Source organism: Pristis pectinata, chromosome 26 (assembly GCF_009764475.1).
Source record: "Pristis pectinata isolate sPriPec2 chromosome 26, sPriPec2.1.pri, whole genome shotgun sequence".
In the NCBI taxonomy this organism is placed as follows: Eukaryota; Metazoa; Chordata; class Chondrichthyes; order Rhinopristiformes; family Pristidae; genus Pristis; species Pristis pectinata.
In genome coordinates, this window is record NC_067430.1 from 8,410,493 (window position 1) to 8,429,444 (window position 18,952).

General features: G+C 39.7%; 1 protein-coding gene across 1 annotated transcript in view; it reads right to left on the minus strand.

Moving 5' to 3' along the window:
• The window catches only part of nphp4 (nephronophthisis 4), a 285,812-nt gene that overhangs the window by 226,595 nt on the left and 40,265 nt on the right, over positions 1-18,952 (minus strand). The window contains exon 3 of the mRNA XM_052039598.1: positions 4,959-5,137. Within this exon, the coding sequence (XP_051895558.1) occupies positions 4,959-5,137 (179 nt within the window). The remainder of the gene's footprint in view (positions 1-4,958; positions 5,138-18,952) is intronic.

Sequence of the window (18,952 nt, forward strand, 5' to 3'; positions counted from 1 at the left end):
GCATTTCAGTGTACCATCACATTTCATTTGTAACAATTAATCCATTTTAGCCATTGTTATCCTTGTACTCTTGAAGGAACAACAATAAAAATGTGCTCATTCACTGATCGTTATTTACAACAACACATAACACAGCACACATCAACACCCACATTACAAAGAGAATATCTAAAATTTATCACCTATTGCTTATTTGTTTTGAAAGTTATTGTGACTCTTTGTATCAAACATCCAAGTTTTGTTTTCCTAATTGCTCCAAATATTGAATATCTGCTTATTGAAACAGATAAAATGCTTCTGTCATGCTTCTCTACATATTAACTGATTTTCAAAAATAAGTGATTGTGAAATGTGAGACATTATGAAGTCATGAAAGGTGTAATCTAGTTGCACGCTCTTTCACTTTACATATTAAATTTCACAAAACGTAAATCGCAACTTATCCTGGGGCAGGGTGGGGAGAAGCGGTGGGAGGGTAGGAAGAGGTTGACAAGGAGAAATCAGGACCTTGAAGGCTATGTCAGGGCATTTATGGATGGGGTTGGCATCATGAGTGGTTGTATGGGTGGGAGGGGCAGAGCTCAAAGCTTGGCTGCAAATGGTTATGAGATTGAAAGTCGAGATGATTAAAAGGCCAAAACTGGAGGAGCACAGATATCTCAGAAGATTTTGATGCTACAGGGGATTGCAGAGATGGGATAATGTGATGAGGACCTGGAGTTGGGAAGGGGAAAAGGGGCACTAACACCACAAGGATACTTGAAAGGAAGAATCTGAATTTTAAAATCAATGTGCAACTTAACTGGAGACCAGTGTGGGTCAACAAGCAGAGGGGTGACAGACATATGAGACTGAGTGCAAATCAGGACACAAGCAGTAGAGTTTCGGATGACCTCAAATGAGATGGTTCAGCTAAGAGTTTATTGAAGGTAACAAACATATGAGGGTTCAGCAGCAGATATGCTGAGGCAGGTGTGGTGTTGGGCAATAATACAAAGGTGGAAATAGCTTGGCATAGACATATAGCCCAAAGCAAAAACTTAGGGCCAAATACGAACAGTCTATTTCATTTTTAAACAAACATTAGAGAGAAGCATGGCTAGTGGCTCAGGAATGAAGTTAGTGACAGGGACCAAACACAACAACTTCAATCTGTCTTTTACTAAATTGGAGGAAATTTTAGCTCAACCAGTGCTGAATGTCGGACAAGCAGTTTGACAAATTATGGCCAACAAAGGAGATAAAAAAAGGTTGTGTTGATCTAGAATTGGACGTAAACAACCAAAAAAAAGTAGGATTTAGGCCATACAGCCCCTGGACCCTGCTCCACTGTTCGATGTGATTATCACTGATCTTGTGCCTCAAGTCTATTTTCCTGCCTACTCCCCAGATCTTCTGATTCCTTTCATGTACAAAAATCTATCAATTTCAGTTTTTGATATAGTCTGTAAGTGGGGCCAAAATTGCAGTCTTACCAAAGGACAGTACAATCTCAGCAAGATTTCATTACTGTTGTGATCCAACGTCCTTTCGATAAAAACCAACATACAGCTTCAATTCCATATTGCTCTATGTTTACTTTCTGCATCTCATGAACCAGCTCACTGAGATTCCTGTCCACTACCCCATAATATTTCCTCAGTTTTTGAAAATATTGTTTTCTATTCTTTTGATCAAAGTATAAAACCTCACATTATGCTCCATCTGCCACCTTCTTACCCCCTGTCTGAACCAGTTTGTATGCTTTGCAGATACTCTTCATCCTCCTCACAATTCACTTTCCCACCTCTCCTTGTATTATTAGCAAATCTGGAAATGTTGTACTCTGTTGTTTCATCAAGTTCATTAATCTAAGTTATAAATAACTGAGGGCCCAAGACTGATCCTTGCAACAACACACTGTAAGCAGTCTTTGGTTCGTAAATATCCATTTATTCCTCAAAGGGCGGTAAATGCAAAAGGCATGAAAGGATTGTTGCAGGTGGACAGGAATGTGGAGTTGAGGTTATAATCAGATCAGCCATGATATTATTAAATGGTGAAGGTGGCATGAGTGTCCAAGTGCCCTCGTCCTTATCCTAATTGTTATGTATGTAACAATATCCTCAATCTTCTTCTTTCTTATGTTGCTGCTGCCTTATGCCACTGTCTACAAGGATGTATAAAAAAATACCTTTTTATCCAAAGACCTTCGACTGGCCGTTTACAACTTGTTGCAAGTTCCATTCAACTTTCCAAGCTTCGATCAGATTGAAATTGCTCTGCTAGAGGCTAGCACGTGGATCCAGAGGGCCTAAGTGACTTCAAACAACAGCAAGAACACCAGTGAAGTCCTAATCGATAGAAGGAGGTTTATTTTCCTTGATCTGCCTGTCAGCCTTCACCCCTCCTCAGTCCACCTATCACCTCTGGCCCCTGTCTCACCCTTCTCCCTCTCTACTCTTAGTCCTCTTGCAGGATTTCAAACTGAAACAGTGACAATTTCTTTGCCCCCACCCCACCCCCACAAATGCGGCTCAACCCACTGTGTTCCTCCAGCAGATTGTTTGCTGTTCTATTTATTCTTACTCTTTCCTTGTTCTTTACCGATCCTTTATTTATGCTAAGCCCTTATTTAATGTAACAAGCTTTTGTGTGGTATTTTATGAAGTGTCATTTGAAAATACAGATATACTACATTCACTATGTGGGAACCAAGATCAGATCCTTGGGAGGACACCAGAGGAAGCTTTCTAAGCCTGGGAAGGGAAGTCACTGCAGGCCATTTTCTTTGTGCAGCTGGATAAGAATAGAAAAATAGGCAAGTATGGGTATGGTTAACACAGCAGATATATTATAATATGCTGGCATAATCATCAATGAAAATTACATTGGTTAAGAAAAAAATCACTTGAATTTTTGAGGATGTAACTAGATGAAGAACCAGTAGATGTGATGTCATACGGTCATAGAGTTATACAGCACAGAAACAGGGCTTTGGCCTAACATGTCCATGTTGTCCATGCCTGCGTTTGGCCCGTATCCCTCTAAACCTTTTCTATCCATGTACCTGTCTGTCTTTTAAACACTGTATTGTGCCCGCCTCTACCACTTCCTCTGAAATTCCGTCACTCATTCTAACAACGGCTGTTGGGTGGCAATCAGTGACGTATTTGGACTTCCCAAAGGCTTTTGATGGGTCACATATTAGAGATTAGTGTGCAAAATTAAAGTACATGGAATGGGGGGTAATTCAACATTGCCAGAGAACTGGGTGGCAGATAGGAAACAAAGGGTAGGAATAAACAGGTCCTTTTTTGAATGGTAGGCAGTGACTAGTGGGATACCTCAGGATCCCATGCGTGGACTCCAACGATTCAAATACATATTAATGATTTAGAAGAGGAAATTAAATATAATATCTCCAAGTCTGCAGACAATATAAAACTGAGTAGAAGTGCAAGCTGTGAGGAGGACCCAAAGAGGCTCCAGTGTAACTTGAGCAAGTAGAGCCAGTGGGAAAATGCAAGTCATATTCAGTATTATGTGGATAAATGTGAGGTTATTGACTTTGGTGGCAAAAAAAACAGGAAGGCAGATCTGAACAACGAGAGATTAGGAAAAGGGAGGTGCCTCAAGATCTGGGTGACCTTGTGCACCAGTCAATGAAAGTAAACATGCAGATACATAGGCGATTACAAATGCAAATGTTATGCTGGCCTTTGTAGTGATAGGATTTGAGCACAGATACAGGGATACCTAATTGCAATTGTACAGGGATTTGGCAAGACCACATCTTAAATATTGTGCAAGGTTTAGGTCTCTTTATCTGAGGAAGAGCTAAACAGACAAAATATAGGAAGGATGTTCCTGGAAAGTCCAAAACAGGGTAAACCATGTAAGACTGAGATTGGGAGAAATGTTTTCACCAAAAGAGTAGTAAACCTGTGGAGTTACCTGCTACAGAAGGCAATTGAGGCCAAATTATTAAATATATTCAAGAGGAGTTAAATACAGTTCTAATGGCTATAGCGATCAGAGGATATGGGAAGAAAGCAAGAACAGTGTACAGAATTTGGATAATCAGCCATGATCATATTGACTGATGAGACAGGCTTGATGGGCCACTTCTATGTTAAAAGATATGATCCAGTAGTTAATATATTGTCACCAATAGAAGATTTATCAGGTGACAGAAGAGAGAGAATTAGTAAAAATGGGTCTTCTTCTGGTTGGTAAAATGTAATGAGTGATGTGTCACAGGCATTAATGCTGAGGGCTCAGCTTTTAGAGATTTATGTAATTCACTTGGATGGAGACAACAAAGGTTTGCCTGCCTGGTCCAAAACTGGAACTCAAGGGAAGTGGAGAATGTAAGTACAGTATCTCGTACTAATTTTAGGATGGACCCCGATCGATGAACTGCTGACTTTTCTAGTGGAAGGAATGAAGATGCCGGAGGGTCCATCTTAGTAAAATAACAGTTGATGGACTGATCGGAGCAAAGAATGAAGCAATAACAGCCGAACCAAATGGACACCTCAAAGGTTTACAATCTGATAGAGAAGATAAATACAGAAACACCAAATCATTAGTGTGCATCTTGGGCAAAGCATGATACAGACAATTGGCCAAAACTAGTTGTCTAATGCAAAGCCCAGGATACTTGAAGAAAAATTCACCCAGTGATGCAACACCTTTTTGGTGAAAATCTTCACATCCAAGAACCTTTACTATTAATCCTTGTTCAATTTTTTAAGTTGCAAAACACACCAAGTATATAAGGATTGATACGTCCAAGTCTGTCTGAATTTCCTACATTGAGAGCATTTATCATTGCAGTGTTTATTTTATCTTTTATAATGCAAAATATTTGTAATTACCAAAATGTTCACATTTCACTCATATACATCATTGGAGACCATCCTTTGGACCAGATTTCTTCACTGTAAAATGACACGATAACCTTAAATACTGACCTTTTAGCTTTTTGACTTCTATCTGCATCTGATGCAAGCTTCTGCCTGTTTGGTAAGTGAAGAATTCCAAACCCACATGAGAGGATCTGTTCATTTCCTTCACGCTTCCTTGCAATAGCCACTACCTCCACAATTATCGCAAGGTGGGTACAGTTCAGGGGTGTGTGGAAATAAACAGCCTGAAAAAGGACAGAGAATGATGAGAAAATATTAAATATCACAGCTCTCCTTTCAATCCTTTTCCATTCACATAGTCCCAGATCTCTTTTGCTGCCTGCAATGATTTTTTTTTAGATGGGAAAAATCCTTTCTAACTTAGTAATTTGTACAGATGCACATATTAATTATTCATTTTCAATTATTTTGTCACTTGGATTAATCTGAGAATTTCTGGATCCGTATCGGTAATGCTGAGGAATGGAACAATTCTCTCAATACACTAAAAGGCATCAGTAACTTGATCAGGCAAAGATTGCCAAGGAGAAATAGCCCACAACTTCCCTCAATGATGAACCAACTCAAAATTTCAAAAACAAATATGTTACTGCATCAATTCAGTATACCAAATGGACCATGCTTCCAAATTCTATTCAATACAAGGCTATTTCATGGTGGGGTTTACAACTGCAGGAAATAAACTTAAACCCAAATTTATTACTTGGGATGTTACATATCATCAGTCATAGGTAGATAGCTGGTAAAAGTTTGTTAAACTATCCATTTCTCATACATTATAGACATGGGGTATTCTTTTTTTTTAATTCATACTTATCAATGGAAAAGTAGCTCTGAGTGTCATAGACAGTGCATAGTAGGCCATGAGGATACCATGTCGTCGTCAGATTTTGGAATCTCCGACCTAAATTTAACTTACAACCAATGTCAACATAACCAATTAACTGAAAGTTTTAATAAAAACTGCAGATACTGGAAATTTGAAATAAAAACAGAAAATACTGGAAAGACTCAGAAGATCAGGCAGCATTTGTGGAGAGAGAATCAGAATTCATAAAATAAGTTGCAGAGAAAGGGAAGGGTGGGAGAGTAAAGGGAATGTCTGTGATTGGGTGGAGACCAATGTTGCCTGGGCGACATAATGCTTTCAGAGTTGTCTAGAGTCATAGCATCGTACAGGCTCTTTAGCCTACCAAGTCTATGCCGACCAAAATGCTCATCGATACTAATCCCACTTGCCTGCATTAATTCCACATTCCTCTATGCCCTGCTCATTCAAGTACCTGTCAACATGCCTCTTAAATGTTGTTACTCTTTCTGCCTCCCCCACCTCCTCTGGCAGCTCATTCCAGATCCCAACTATGCTCTATGTGAAAAATTTACTCCTCAGATCTCCTTTAAACCTCCTCCCTCACCTTAAACCTATGCTCTCTAGTTTTGGACACCCCTACCATGGGAAACAAATACTGGCTATCTACCCCATTTATGCCTCTTATAATTTTATATACCTCTGTCGTGTCATCCCTCAGCCTCTTTTTCTCCAGGGAAAATAAACCTGGCCAATCCACTTTCTCCTGGTAACTCAAGCCTCAAGCCAATAGATGTCACATCCTTATGAATCTTTTCTGCACCCTTTCTAGCTTAATCACGTCCTTCCTATAATATGGGGTATTGTGTGCAGTTCTGGTCACCAAGTGCAGACTAACCAACATTTTTTTGTCTTTCCTTGTCTGTTTCTACCTATCACCTATGTCTCCCTCTCCACACTTGGCCCCATCTGCCTATCATTGTTCACTCCATCTAGGTCCACCTATCACCTACCAGCCCCTGCCTCAGCTCTCCCCTTTATACTGGATATCCTACCTCTACACTCAGTCCTGATGCAGGGTTTTGACCCGAAATGTCAACAATTCCTTTCCCTCCACAGATGCTGCCTGACCTGCTAAGTTCCTCCAGCAGTTTGTTTTTTGCTCCAGATTCCAACATCTGCAATCTCTAGTGTCTCCAACATTTTGTACAGGTTTGTCTAGTTAATGTATAAATGAAAACAACTAGAGATGGAATAAGAAAACAAGTCACACTGAGATAAAGGATCAGCCGTGACCTCAGTAAATGGAGGAGCAGGCACAAGGGGCCAGGTGGCCTACTCCCATTTCTATTTCTAATGTTCTTAGCCACTTTGGGATGTTCCAGAATCACAAGAGGAGGTGAGGACATGCAAGTTAAAATTCCTCCTTATGAACTCAACAAACACAAATTAAAATTGAATTTAAACTTTAAAGAGAAAATTCACTTATCATTCCTCTCACACACAGAAGCTATTGAAATGCTACTCCTTCCTTTTATGGTTGATACGAGTACCTGATTTGGATAGGAGCCTTATAAACATACATATATTGGGGTATACCCTGCAAAGCTCTTTTACATGCAAAGTGGACCAGTGCCTGGCACAGGCATTCAACTCAGTAAAATCTAACTGGCAGGAAACAGAAGCCTATGCGGCAAGTTGAAAACTTACAGAAGTACTCATCCAGGAACCATGAAGAGAATTTGGCCGACTGCCATCCAGGTTTTTGTTTTGGACCACTTACTCAGCATTCCAATGAAATTGAGACAAATCTCTTAAAGATGTTCTGTCACTTTAATAGCAAAGTGGTTAACATGCACCAGATATTGCAGCAATTTATTTACTATATATTAACTAGGGTCAGTAATAGCATACTGGGATAACTTGAAATGGAGTATTTCATGAATAATTTAGCAGTCAGAAGGTTAACTAAAGCATCAGAGTAGCTACTGCGTAGCAATAAATTCCATGTCATTTATTTTTCAGTTCCCCTGAAGCAAAGCATCCAACCACAGTGCATTCTCCATCTGGTCATCAAGCAATTTCCTTCAGCCAAAAAGACAGGTTGACCTCACACTGCAGACAATTCTCTTCACGGCAAACCGGCAGAAGGCACAATTCAGCTAATTCTAGCTGACTAGATCAGATATCCTTCTTTTCAGTTGAAACTTTAATCCACAACACAGTGCCCAAAACAGGATAAGAACAAGTTAATTCTATTTCAACACTCTTGCCAGAAATTCTCAGGACCAAGTCTAAATGAACCTTTTAGGAAGAAGACAGATGTACCTAATGGCCAATTTTGGTTACATTTCATTATTTTTTTAACACTTTCACATTATAAAGATGATTAAAATTGATAGCCTAGAAATTCCATTGTGCAGCACACTTTTATATGTGCTATATAAAAGTACAAGATTAATTGTGAAATGCAACTGACACTAACAAACATGCATGCACAACAAAACTGAAGCTATTGGTTTCCATCCATATGATGCGCCAAAACACAGAGCAGTGAATTGAATCAATTTGTACTGCAGGTTTGACAATGCAGCTATAATATTAAAATGTGCACACATAATAAAGAAATAATGTGGGCCATGAGTGGAAAATGAGGCCTTAAAAAGAAAACTAAAGGCTTTTTCAAGAGTGACTTAAGGAACAGTCTTGACCCAACAATTGGAAGTCCATTTGGATGCACCAGACATCTAGAACTAAACGTTCTAGGTAAGGCTTCTGTTTCTTTCTTTCTGCCTCCTGACCACGCCAATACTTCACCACATGTCCTTCCTGACAACACGATATCTGATCATGTTTCAGAAAAATTGGTGCCCTCTCCAGAGTCTGTCCCACCACTCTTAGTAAGGACAGCCCTATTATTTGAGGCAGCAGTTCCTGTTGAAAAGTGCTTTTTTTTTGTTGGGAAATCTCCCCATCACGGCAGGAGATCATGCAGGTAAGTTTGTGCTTCCAACATGGTTTTTAAAATGACAGTTGGTTACTTTGTTAAGGTCCATGAATCATAATGTTCATGTGCGCAACTCCTTGCATGTCAATGAGCATAAGCCCAACCTGTGCAAACTTTCTTCATCATCAACCCCTTCATCTCAGGAAATCAGTCTCTGGCACATCATATCTTAAGATAATTCCATCCCTGTGGTTCAGAGTAAACCGTAATAGGTCTATTGCGCAGTGTCGTCCTATCATCCATTTCCATGCAGTTTACAACTTCTAGCCTGTCAAGCTAAAGAAATCTTAGTACAACATCACATTCAAAAAGACCCATAGCCCCAAAATTTGGTAGAAGCTTTCAGTCTGATTGAGACAAATCTCCAGATGATTGGTGTAGGGAATGGTTCTGCCTAGTTCGGACTGAAGTGGAGGATGTTCTTTTAACGGGTATGCTGTGAAATATTATTGGGGCAGCAAGAAAGTCAATAAGCTCTTTGCAATGTATTCTTGAAATTTTCCCACAAGGTGTCAGAATCAGATTAATCATTTTCAGAAACACATTCATGAATCTTTCATATTAGTGAACTTGTTAGGATGTTTGTCTTTCAGACAGCTTTGATCTTTTTAGGATGTAAATGGAACTTGACGCTGACATGGGTATAGTCATTCTTGTAATAGAATATAATAAGATAAGAGGAGAAAAAGAAATAGGTCAGTTGATTCCTTGAACCTGCTCTGCCACTCGATAAGACAATGGCTGATTTGACTGTAAACTCAAATCTTGCAACCAATTTCCTTACTGCCAGCAAATTAGGTGCTTGAGACTGTCAGCTTATAAGAAGCACAAAGCTGAAGAATACACTGGCCACTTTTGCTGAGACTACCTGTGCTCCCTAACTTGTGATCACAATGCTCCCAGCACTTACAGGCATTAAAATAGCATGTTCATTTTATGCAAAGACATTCTTGATAATTTGTTACATTTGACAACAGATCTCTTCTTACTACTTGAAGGTTTCAAGTGTGGGACTGAAACGAATAATCGATGTTTCTGTGTTTAGGTCCACATTTAGCTGCATGCTCCTTTCACTGGTGATACTAAAAGGGATACATACCCAGAGAACAGATTTTTTTTTAAATCAAGAAATTCAAGCGTGTTTATCCTTTGGTTCATTGTCATATTTGCCAGACTAGCAGAAGTGGTAGTTTACTACATCCAGTTATTTAGTTTGTGAAATGTTCATCTTGTTGAATGGTTGCAATAATTACTGCACTGATAGCATAATTCTCAAACAATCTACTAACCCAGAACACAAAAGGTATCTATCAACCAGCCTTATGCCCATAGTACTCTACAGCTGTGAAAGCTGGATCACACGTTCTAAATCAGGACCAGAGATTGAAATATTTCTACTTTCGATATCTCAGAAAAATCCAACATGATCCTTCAGGAAACCAGCCAATAGTTATGTAAACTACAGTAGATCCTCACAGGCTTCAATAACTGGGATACATGAAGTGCATACCTCAAGAATGTCTGCCAAAGACTGTACTCCTTGGGAACTCTTATGAGAACCCTGCTCACAGCCATTCATTCTGTAGAAACTATATTAAGGTCAATGCAGCTACTGCAGAGAATCAGGCTGAGTCCTGAATGATAGCTAGAAGCCGTGGTCTGCTTCAACTTTCCTCTAAGGAATATATGTGCTATTGTTGGGAGATTTACTGCTTGCCCATTAGTCTCTTTATCACATCATTGCCAAGCATCATTGGCTGATAATGTGTCTCCTTTTTCTGTCAAAATGTTGTTTGGTTTATCAGACTTTTACTTTTGGAAATGCACCAGAAAAATCACTGACAGGGTAAGTTAAGAGTCATTGCACTTAGGTGTCACCAGTTGAGTGTAAACAAATTTTTGTTACCTTCTAAAATCAATGAATAAAATAACTACTCCAAAATGACAAATAGAGTCATGCAAAGCAACCATTGGGAAAATCCAGATAAAGCACTCTTAACTGCAATTTTTGCCTTAAGTGCTTTCTTCCATTATCTGTTAATAGTCATACTATAATCCAGGGGTATAATGATAAAATTAGTTGAGAAATTAGGCCATTTCTGCAATATAGTTCGTACATCAAAAGCTTTCAAGATTAGCTAAACTATAACACTGAAAGCCATTTTCAAATTATAATTAACAGTTAAGATCTCAGACATAAAGTTCAGTTACAGATTTCAAGTTGACACGCCACATTTTTGACCCATAAAATTTTAATTATCATCCCAGATTTTATTTGTTGATACTTAAAAAGGTTTTAACAAAATGTTCCCAGCAACTAAGCTTGTTTTCACAGTATTCATTGTGATTTAAAAAATAAATTGTCTGTACAACAAGGTGACTGAAACCGGAGAGACTGGTTACGCTTACAAGAAGTGCAGATTATGGCTGTATGTTACGTAAAATTAACATTTTTGTAGGGCCTTTAATGTAATACTATATACCAAAGTTTTTATTGTGGGAAAGGGGCTTTCTATCATCATATAAAGAGAAAGGTTGACCCACGAAGAGCCTGTTATTCTATAGCCAACCAACATCCAACATTCTTCTTTGGGCAGTAAAAATGATGGACCTCTGATGAAAGCCATAGAACAAATCACAACACGTGTTCCTTTTTGGCATTTCCCTTTGCTTCAAGACTTCCTCTTTTCTCTCCTATTTCAGGGGTTAATTAAAAAAAGATTTGGGGGGCATATTCAGATTGACATATAGGACAATCACAAAGCAGGTTACATTTAGTGCAATGGAAGTGTGAATTAATGCATTTTGTGAGAAAACATGGGAACAATGTTAACTAAGTGATAAAAATTGAAATTTTAATGGGATAATTTTAAGAAGGATTGCAACACTGATGTTGGCTAGCAATCAGCACGAGATCCTTCTGTGCAGATAGAAAAAAGAAAACATTCGATATCTTTAACAAATTACAACGAGAACAGAATCACTGATTTCAGAAGCCCATAAATATTCTTTTTTTTAAAGTGAAAACTTGCAAAGAAGATTTTTTTTTACAGATAATCACTTGGCAGCAATGAAGGAGTTTAGAGCAATTTATATGGCAGTTTATCAGATCAAACTATCTTCAAGAAATTCATCCAATGAATTAATTTTGAAGTATAGCTTTTCAGTCAATGAAAGTTTCTTTCCAAATAATGCAGAGCCTGGCTGGGTGGGTACAGGAGGTTGCTGTAAGTGGACTGTTTACAACTTTGAGGTGTTGAGTTTTAGGTTTCATATTCTTGCCATCATTAATTCGGTCTATTTCCACCTTTCTAATACAGCCCAGTTCTGACCTTGCCTCAGCTCATCTGCTGCTGACACCCTAACCTGTGCATTTGTCATTTCTAGATTCCAAAGCACCCCTGGTTGGCCTCCCTCATTCTGCTCTCTGTGAACAAACTCATTCAAAGGTCTTTTTGTGTACTAACTCACATGATGCCTTTTGACCTAGTGTTTCTGTAAATGCTGACCTTCACTGGCTCTCTATTAAGAAGAATTTCCATTTTAAAATCTGAACCTTTGCCATCCCTGCCCCTGCATGAACACAACAAATTTATTCACTGGGCTAATTTCTGTCTTGAAGGGACTATTTTATATGGAAAGATAGAGTTGATCCAGCCTATAATCTCTGGAGTTTCATAAGAATGAGTGGTGATATTACTGAAGAGACTTGAAAGGGTCAAGCCTGTACAGATCTCATCTCCCTTCTAAATCTTTCACCAATTGGTTTAAATTTATGCCCACTGGTTTGTGATCCATCTGTTGAAGAAAACCTATCTTTCCCAGTTCTGACAAGAGGTTCTTCAACCCAAAACATTGCCTCTGTTTCTCATGCCACAGATACTGCTTGACCTGCTGAGCATTTTCAGTTTTATTGTATATTTCCAGCAGCTTCAGTTTTTTATTTTAGAAACAGGTCCTTCCCATTTACTTCATCTAAGTTCATCATCTCCCCTCAGCCACATCTGTTCCTAAGAACACAACAGACTACCTGATCTTCCCCTGTAGCTAACATTTTCTAGTCCTGGCAATATCTGCTTCATGCCTTCTCCAGTACAATAACATCTTTTCTGTAAATTTAGTTTGTCAATGTTGTCTCAATAAATAGAAATAATAATGCTAAGAAAAATATAGCAGCTTATATCTTACAGTATGACTGCTTAGGGGAGATTTAAAAAGTGGCCCTTACTGTCCCAACAAAATAGGAGGAAGTTGAAAAGCACTTTCATTTTCTAAGTTCAGCATAATGCTACACTTTGAAGTCGACATGATACCACTGCATCTCCAGAAAAGCGTCAATGTCAAGTGCATTTCCAAGGCATGGCACACAACCCCATTTCACAAATACTTAGTGCACAAGAAATCTAGTGCACCAGACAGCTTATCTACATTTTGCAGCAATACAGAGCTCAAGATGAGAAGCTTGAGAAATAATTTAAAGCAAATCAGTACTTTATGCATTCAGACTGTGTTACCTGTAAAGTACTCAATAAAAACATTAACTTTCATAGTCTCTTCTCATTGCTATGTAAAATATTCAATTTGAATTGCATAATTATTGTTAATAGCATAATTAAAATTTGTCCTACACAAGTGCTATATGTGGATTGCTGCTGTTAGTAAGTTGAATTTGTGATAAAGTGTCAGACATATGTTAACGCCAAGCCTAGCAGTGTGTTTAAACAGAATATTTAATTGTGAACAGTTATACTTGACAAGTGGATCAGGACAATAAACTGTCAACAGGTGCCTCAAAGTAACATGTGCTCTGAATTTACCCACATTTATCCGTTTCATTCATGATCTCATTTTATTCCTTAGTGATATTCGCAAGAAGCCTTACCATTATAATTTATTTTGGCAAATCTAATGAGACTAGAACATGAAGCAATCTGGATTTTATAATAAGAATGTATGAATTGCTGGATCAAAAAAGACCAAGTTCAACTTTACCATCCACGGAGCCACAGATTACAATTTAGTCATGGAGCTGTTGACTAATGATGGCAATCAATTTCTATCAATTAGACAATACAGACTAAAAAGATGCGAGGAAATCTGTGGTTTAGAACCATAAATCCAAAGACACTTATTCCTGTCCAGAATGCTACAATTTCCATATGCCATCTCTTAAGATTTCCATGAACTCCATCACACAATCTTGTTTGCTGAAAGAAATCTATAATTAAATTGTATTTGAAAGAATAAAAACAAACCACTTCCCCAATGGCCCTAGGCAGCGTGTTCAATAGATTAACAATTCAAATACTATTTGTGCAGATTACTTCCAAATTTACCCACCGACAAATGCAACACATATAGTCTGGTTGGAATGTACTGGGCAATGCCAAAAAACATGTCAGGATCTACATGATCTGACCTTGCCATTCTCTTCTCAGCTGAAGTATCTAGGTTTTTAATATTAAGCGTGAAGAAAATCCACTTCGAGCTAAAGGCACCAATGTCCAGGAGCACTTAACACTAAAATCTAGATCAAGTGAGAAAGTGGGCCAAGGACTGGCAGATGGAATTTAACTTGACAAATATGAAGTGTTGCATTTGGTAGGTTAACGGTAAAATAGTTGCAATTTAGCTTTGAATTCCCCTGATGTGTACTTACCCACTTGTTCTGCCTACTGGGCTTACTAACTATTTCTCCTCTTGGTGAATGCACCTCTCCATCCAAGCATCTACTCTGTGCCCCATTCCCATGCTAACTCAATTTAAACCTATCCCAACAGACTAACAAACCTCCCCACAAGGATATTGGTCCTGTTCTAGTTAAGATGTAATCCGTCCTGTTTGTACAGATCCAGCTTCCCCAGGGTCCCAATGATCAGAAACTAAAGCCCATTCCCCTGCACCATCATACATTCATTTGACCGATCCTTCTATTCTTATTCTCATTAGTTCATGGCACTGGAAGCAATACAAAAGTCCTGTTCTTTAAACAGCTACCTAGCTCCCTAAACTCTTGTGGCGGGACCTCATCCCTTCTTTTAGCTATGACGTTGGCACCAACATGCTCCACCACTGCTGGCTGTTCACCCTCCCCCTTCAGAGCATCCTACAGCCACTTCCAAACTTCCTTGACTCTAAAACCAGGGAGGCAGCAAATTAACTCTTTTGCGGGCCCAAAAACACCCATCTGTCCTCCTTAATATAGAATCCCCAACCACTATCACTCTCCCCATTCTGTTACCTCTTTCTGCGCAGCAAACTGGGCCGCTGCTGCTGTGTTCTCCTGGAAGGCCAACAGTTTTCAACGTGGTATACCGGTATGATGGGGGACTCCTGCGCTAAATGCATGCCCTGACTGCTCTTCCTGGTGATCATCCATCTCTTCTCTTTCTGTACCTGTGGAGTGACAACTCTCTAAATGCACTGTCTATCACATTTTCCACATCTTGGATACTCCACATGGAGTCCATCCGCAGCTCCAGCTGCTCTAGGTGGTCTGTCAGGAGCTGCAGCTGGACACATTTCCTGCAATCTGACCAGTATTTGTCCATGGATGAGATTGGGGAGGTCAGCATCTTCCAGCAGGGGGAAATCACTGGCAGGGACAGGATGCAAACATAGTGAGGAAATGGGGGCAGCAAAGATTAGGGGTATTGTGGGGTTAGATTAAGGGTTCATGGACGAGCTGAAAATCAGGAGGTGTTGGAGTGCTGTCTCAGTGGAGGAGGGGTAGTAGGGGTGCAGGTATTTTACTTACCATGCAGAGTTCCCAAGTCAGCACTGCATAATGACTATGCTGTTGTGGATATGCCAACAGGACCCATGGACAACATAATCCAAGTTCTCCTGCAATGCCCCAAGAGAACTATTTCATCCTCAGAGTGGTGGTAATAAACACAGAATAATTATAATGCATCACTGGAAATAAAATCAACTTTCTGCTCAACCTGTACTCACCGCCCTGGATGGAAACAAGCAGGCCTACAATTTTGATCACATGATGCAGTCTATTTCAGTGCTTCCAATTGAAAATGCAAGAACACAAGAAAATAGGAGCAGGAGTAGGCCACTAGCCCCTTAAGCCTGCCCTGTCACTCAGTATGATCATGGCTGATCTATGTTGGCCTCAACTCATTATTATCATTACTTACTATGAAGTGAAACACAAAGACAATAATTTCCCAATTATTTTTCGTCACACCAGATTTTAATCTAGGCATTTTGTATCAAACCACATTATTTTCCCAACAATTATCCTTTTGGAGCATAAAGACTAAAGTAGAACAAGTTTTCCCAGGAGCAAATGCCACTGGGCACTCCTGCAATAAGCAGGTCACTGTGATCCTCCATTATGAAGTGGCATGCTTATCTTTTATATTTGGGATTCCCAAACCACCAATCAGCCAAGGCTTCAAACACTGATCAACCACCCCTACAATGCTCCAACTCACCAATCAGCTGAGGGCCCCAATCCACGCCACCCCACCCAATAAACCTGACAACCCTCTAGTCTGACTTCCCATCCCATCCCTTTACTTAGTCCAATGACGCTCCAATCTCCACCAATGGAGCTCCCAATCTCTACAATCCCCACCCACGCCTGGTCACTTACCCAATCACTATTGCTGGCCACAACTGATCACTGCTCCAGATCTCACCAGCTCCTCAGACCAGATCACTGACCACTCACATGATCCAGAAGCCTTGGGGCTCAAGTGCCAAAGTTTTTCAGCAGCAGGCACGTGACCAAATATCATTGGGACACCCTGCTATATCTATCCACCACACCCTTTAGGGAGCATTAGAATTTCTAGACCACAAATTTTTATTTGCGTGCCACAGTACTGCCGAAAGCTTTATTAAATTTCCCAAGTGATAGGGGGGTTTCTTGTGAAATTGGCACATCTAAGACATCAGAATCCACTTTAAAAAATAACACAAAATCATTGAGTTTAATCCAATTTTGATTATTTTACAGGTATCCCCCTCATTCCACAGATTCACATCTCCTGCTGGGCATTAATGAATCAACATCAGTCCTCGAGGTTAGAGAAAAATCTGCTGCCAAAAAACCCTTTAAGTGATATGGATCACTGAAACAATTCCCATAAGAAAAATAGAAATAACTAGAACATTGAGAGAAAAGGTAATACAAGTTAAGCAGATTATACTGGCAGTATACCAATGCTAAAGATATATATATATAATCTCAAGAAAATTTAATTTAAAGTAGAAGGCAAGTTAACAGTGCAAGATGTTTCATACAGCTTCTCAGACTATAAAGTAATTTGTCATTAGTTTTACCAGCACCATAAAAGAGCTCAAAAAAGGTCAGCAAATATTTTAAGGTACTTTAGAAGCTATTTTTTTAATGCCTTCGTGTGCAAGTCCCCAACAAAGATAAAGTATCTCAAATTGATCTTCATCCTGTTTGTTGGATTGTAATCTGCAATGGGCCCAGCAATTCACTGAACGCTTACATATCAACTCTCCCCTCTAACCACAAGATAATTCAAAACATCATAATCTTCATATCCAAAACTTGGGATTCCTTCCCATAAAAGCACACATACAAAAATACATATGTCATGATGTTTGTGTACTTGCCTACCATTCATTCAGATTAGGATTAGTGAAAGGAGTTTTAATGAAGAAAATTATGCACCATGAGAGCCTGCAGCAAATATACCATGGCATCAGCAGGAAACAGCTGTGGTGTAAAGTAAGGATGTCAAGGTAATGAGTGATCTGCTCAAACAATCACCAATGTTCAGAGGAAAAAAAAGGCATTTACAAGATGAACATTCAGTTGTCTTCACTAGTGCAACACTGCCCTCTGCAGAAAATCTTCAAATAAGAACACATTCATATCAGGAGCTGGAGGAACTCAGCGGGTCAAGTAGCATCTATGGAGGGAAATGGACTGTCAACATTTCATGTCAGGACCCTACCCAAAACATCAACTGTCCATTTCCCTCTATGTGCTGCCTGACCTGCTGAGTTCCTCACAGCTCCTTTGTGTGCTGCTCCAGAATTTCAGCATCTGCAGTCTCCTGTGTGTCCACATTTATAGTCATAGAGCATAGAGTCACAGAGCAATACAGCACGGATTACAGGCCCTTCAGCCCAATGAGTCCATGCCAACCACATTGTCCTCCTGGCTAGTCCCAATTTCCTGCATTCGGCCCTTATCCCTCCAGGTCCTCCCCTCCATGTACTTATCCAAGTGCTTCTTAAATGATACTATCGTAGCTGCCTCAACCATTTCCTCTGGCAGTTCATTCCATATACTCATGACCCTTCTGTGGAAAAAGTTGCCCCTCCAGTCCCTTTTAAATCTTTCCCCTCTCACCTTAAAAGTATGCCCCCTAGTTTTGGACTCCCCTACTCTGGTGAAAAGACTGTTTCCGTCCACCTTATCTCTGCCTCTCATAGTTTTAAACACTTCCGTAAGGTCACCCCTCATTCTCCGACGTTCCAATGACCTAGCCTGGCCAACCTCTCCCTATAACTCAAGCCCTCAAGTACTGGCAACATCCTCGTAAACCTTTTATGCACTCTTTCCAGTTTAACCATGTCTTTCCTATAACAGGGTGATCAAAACTGTACACAGTACTCCATGTGCAGCCTCACCAACAACTTATACAACTGCAACATAATGTCCCAACTCCTAAACTCAGTGCCCTGACTAATGAAGGCCAGTGTGCTAAACATCTTTTTTCACCACCCTGTCTATCTGTGACACAGTTTTCAACAAACTATGCACCTGTACTCCTAAGTTTCTCTGTTCCATTACACTCCCTAGTGCCCTACCATTCACAGTACAAGTAATACTCTGGTTTGACTTTCCAAAATGCATCACCTGAAACTTATCTGTATTGAAATCATTTTGCCATTCCTCAGCCCACTTTCCTAACTGGTCGAGATCTCTCTGTAATCTACAATAACTTTCTTCACCATCAACAACCTCCTAATTTTGAGTCATCTGCAAATTTGCTAACCAAGCCTTGGGCATTCACATTATATTAATAAAAACAAACAAGGGTTGCAACACTGACCCCTGCAGCACACCACTAGTCACTGATCTCCATTCCAAGAAACAACCTTCAATCACCACCCTCCACTTCCTACCTCCAAGCCAATTTTGAATCCACCTAAATAGCTCTCCTTGGATTCCATGGACCTAACCTTCCAGACCAGCTTGCCATGCGGGAGCTTGTCAAA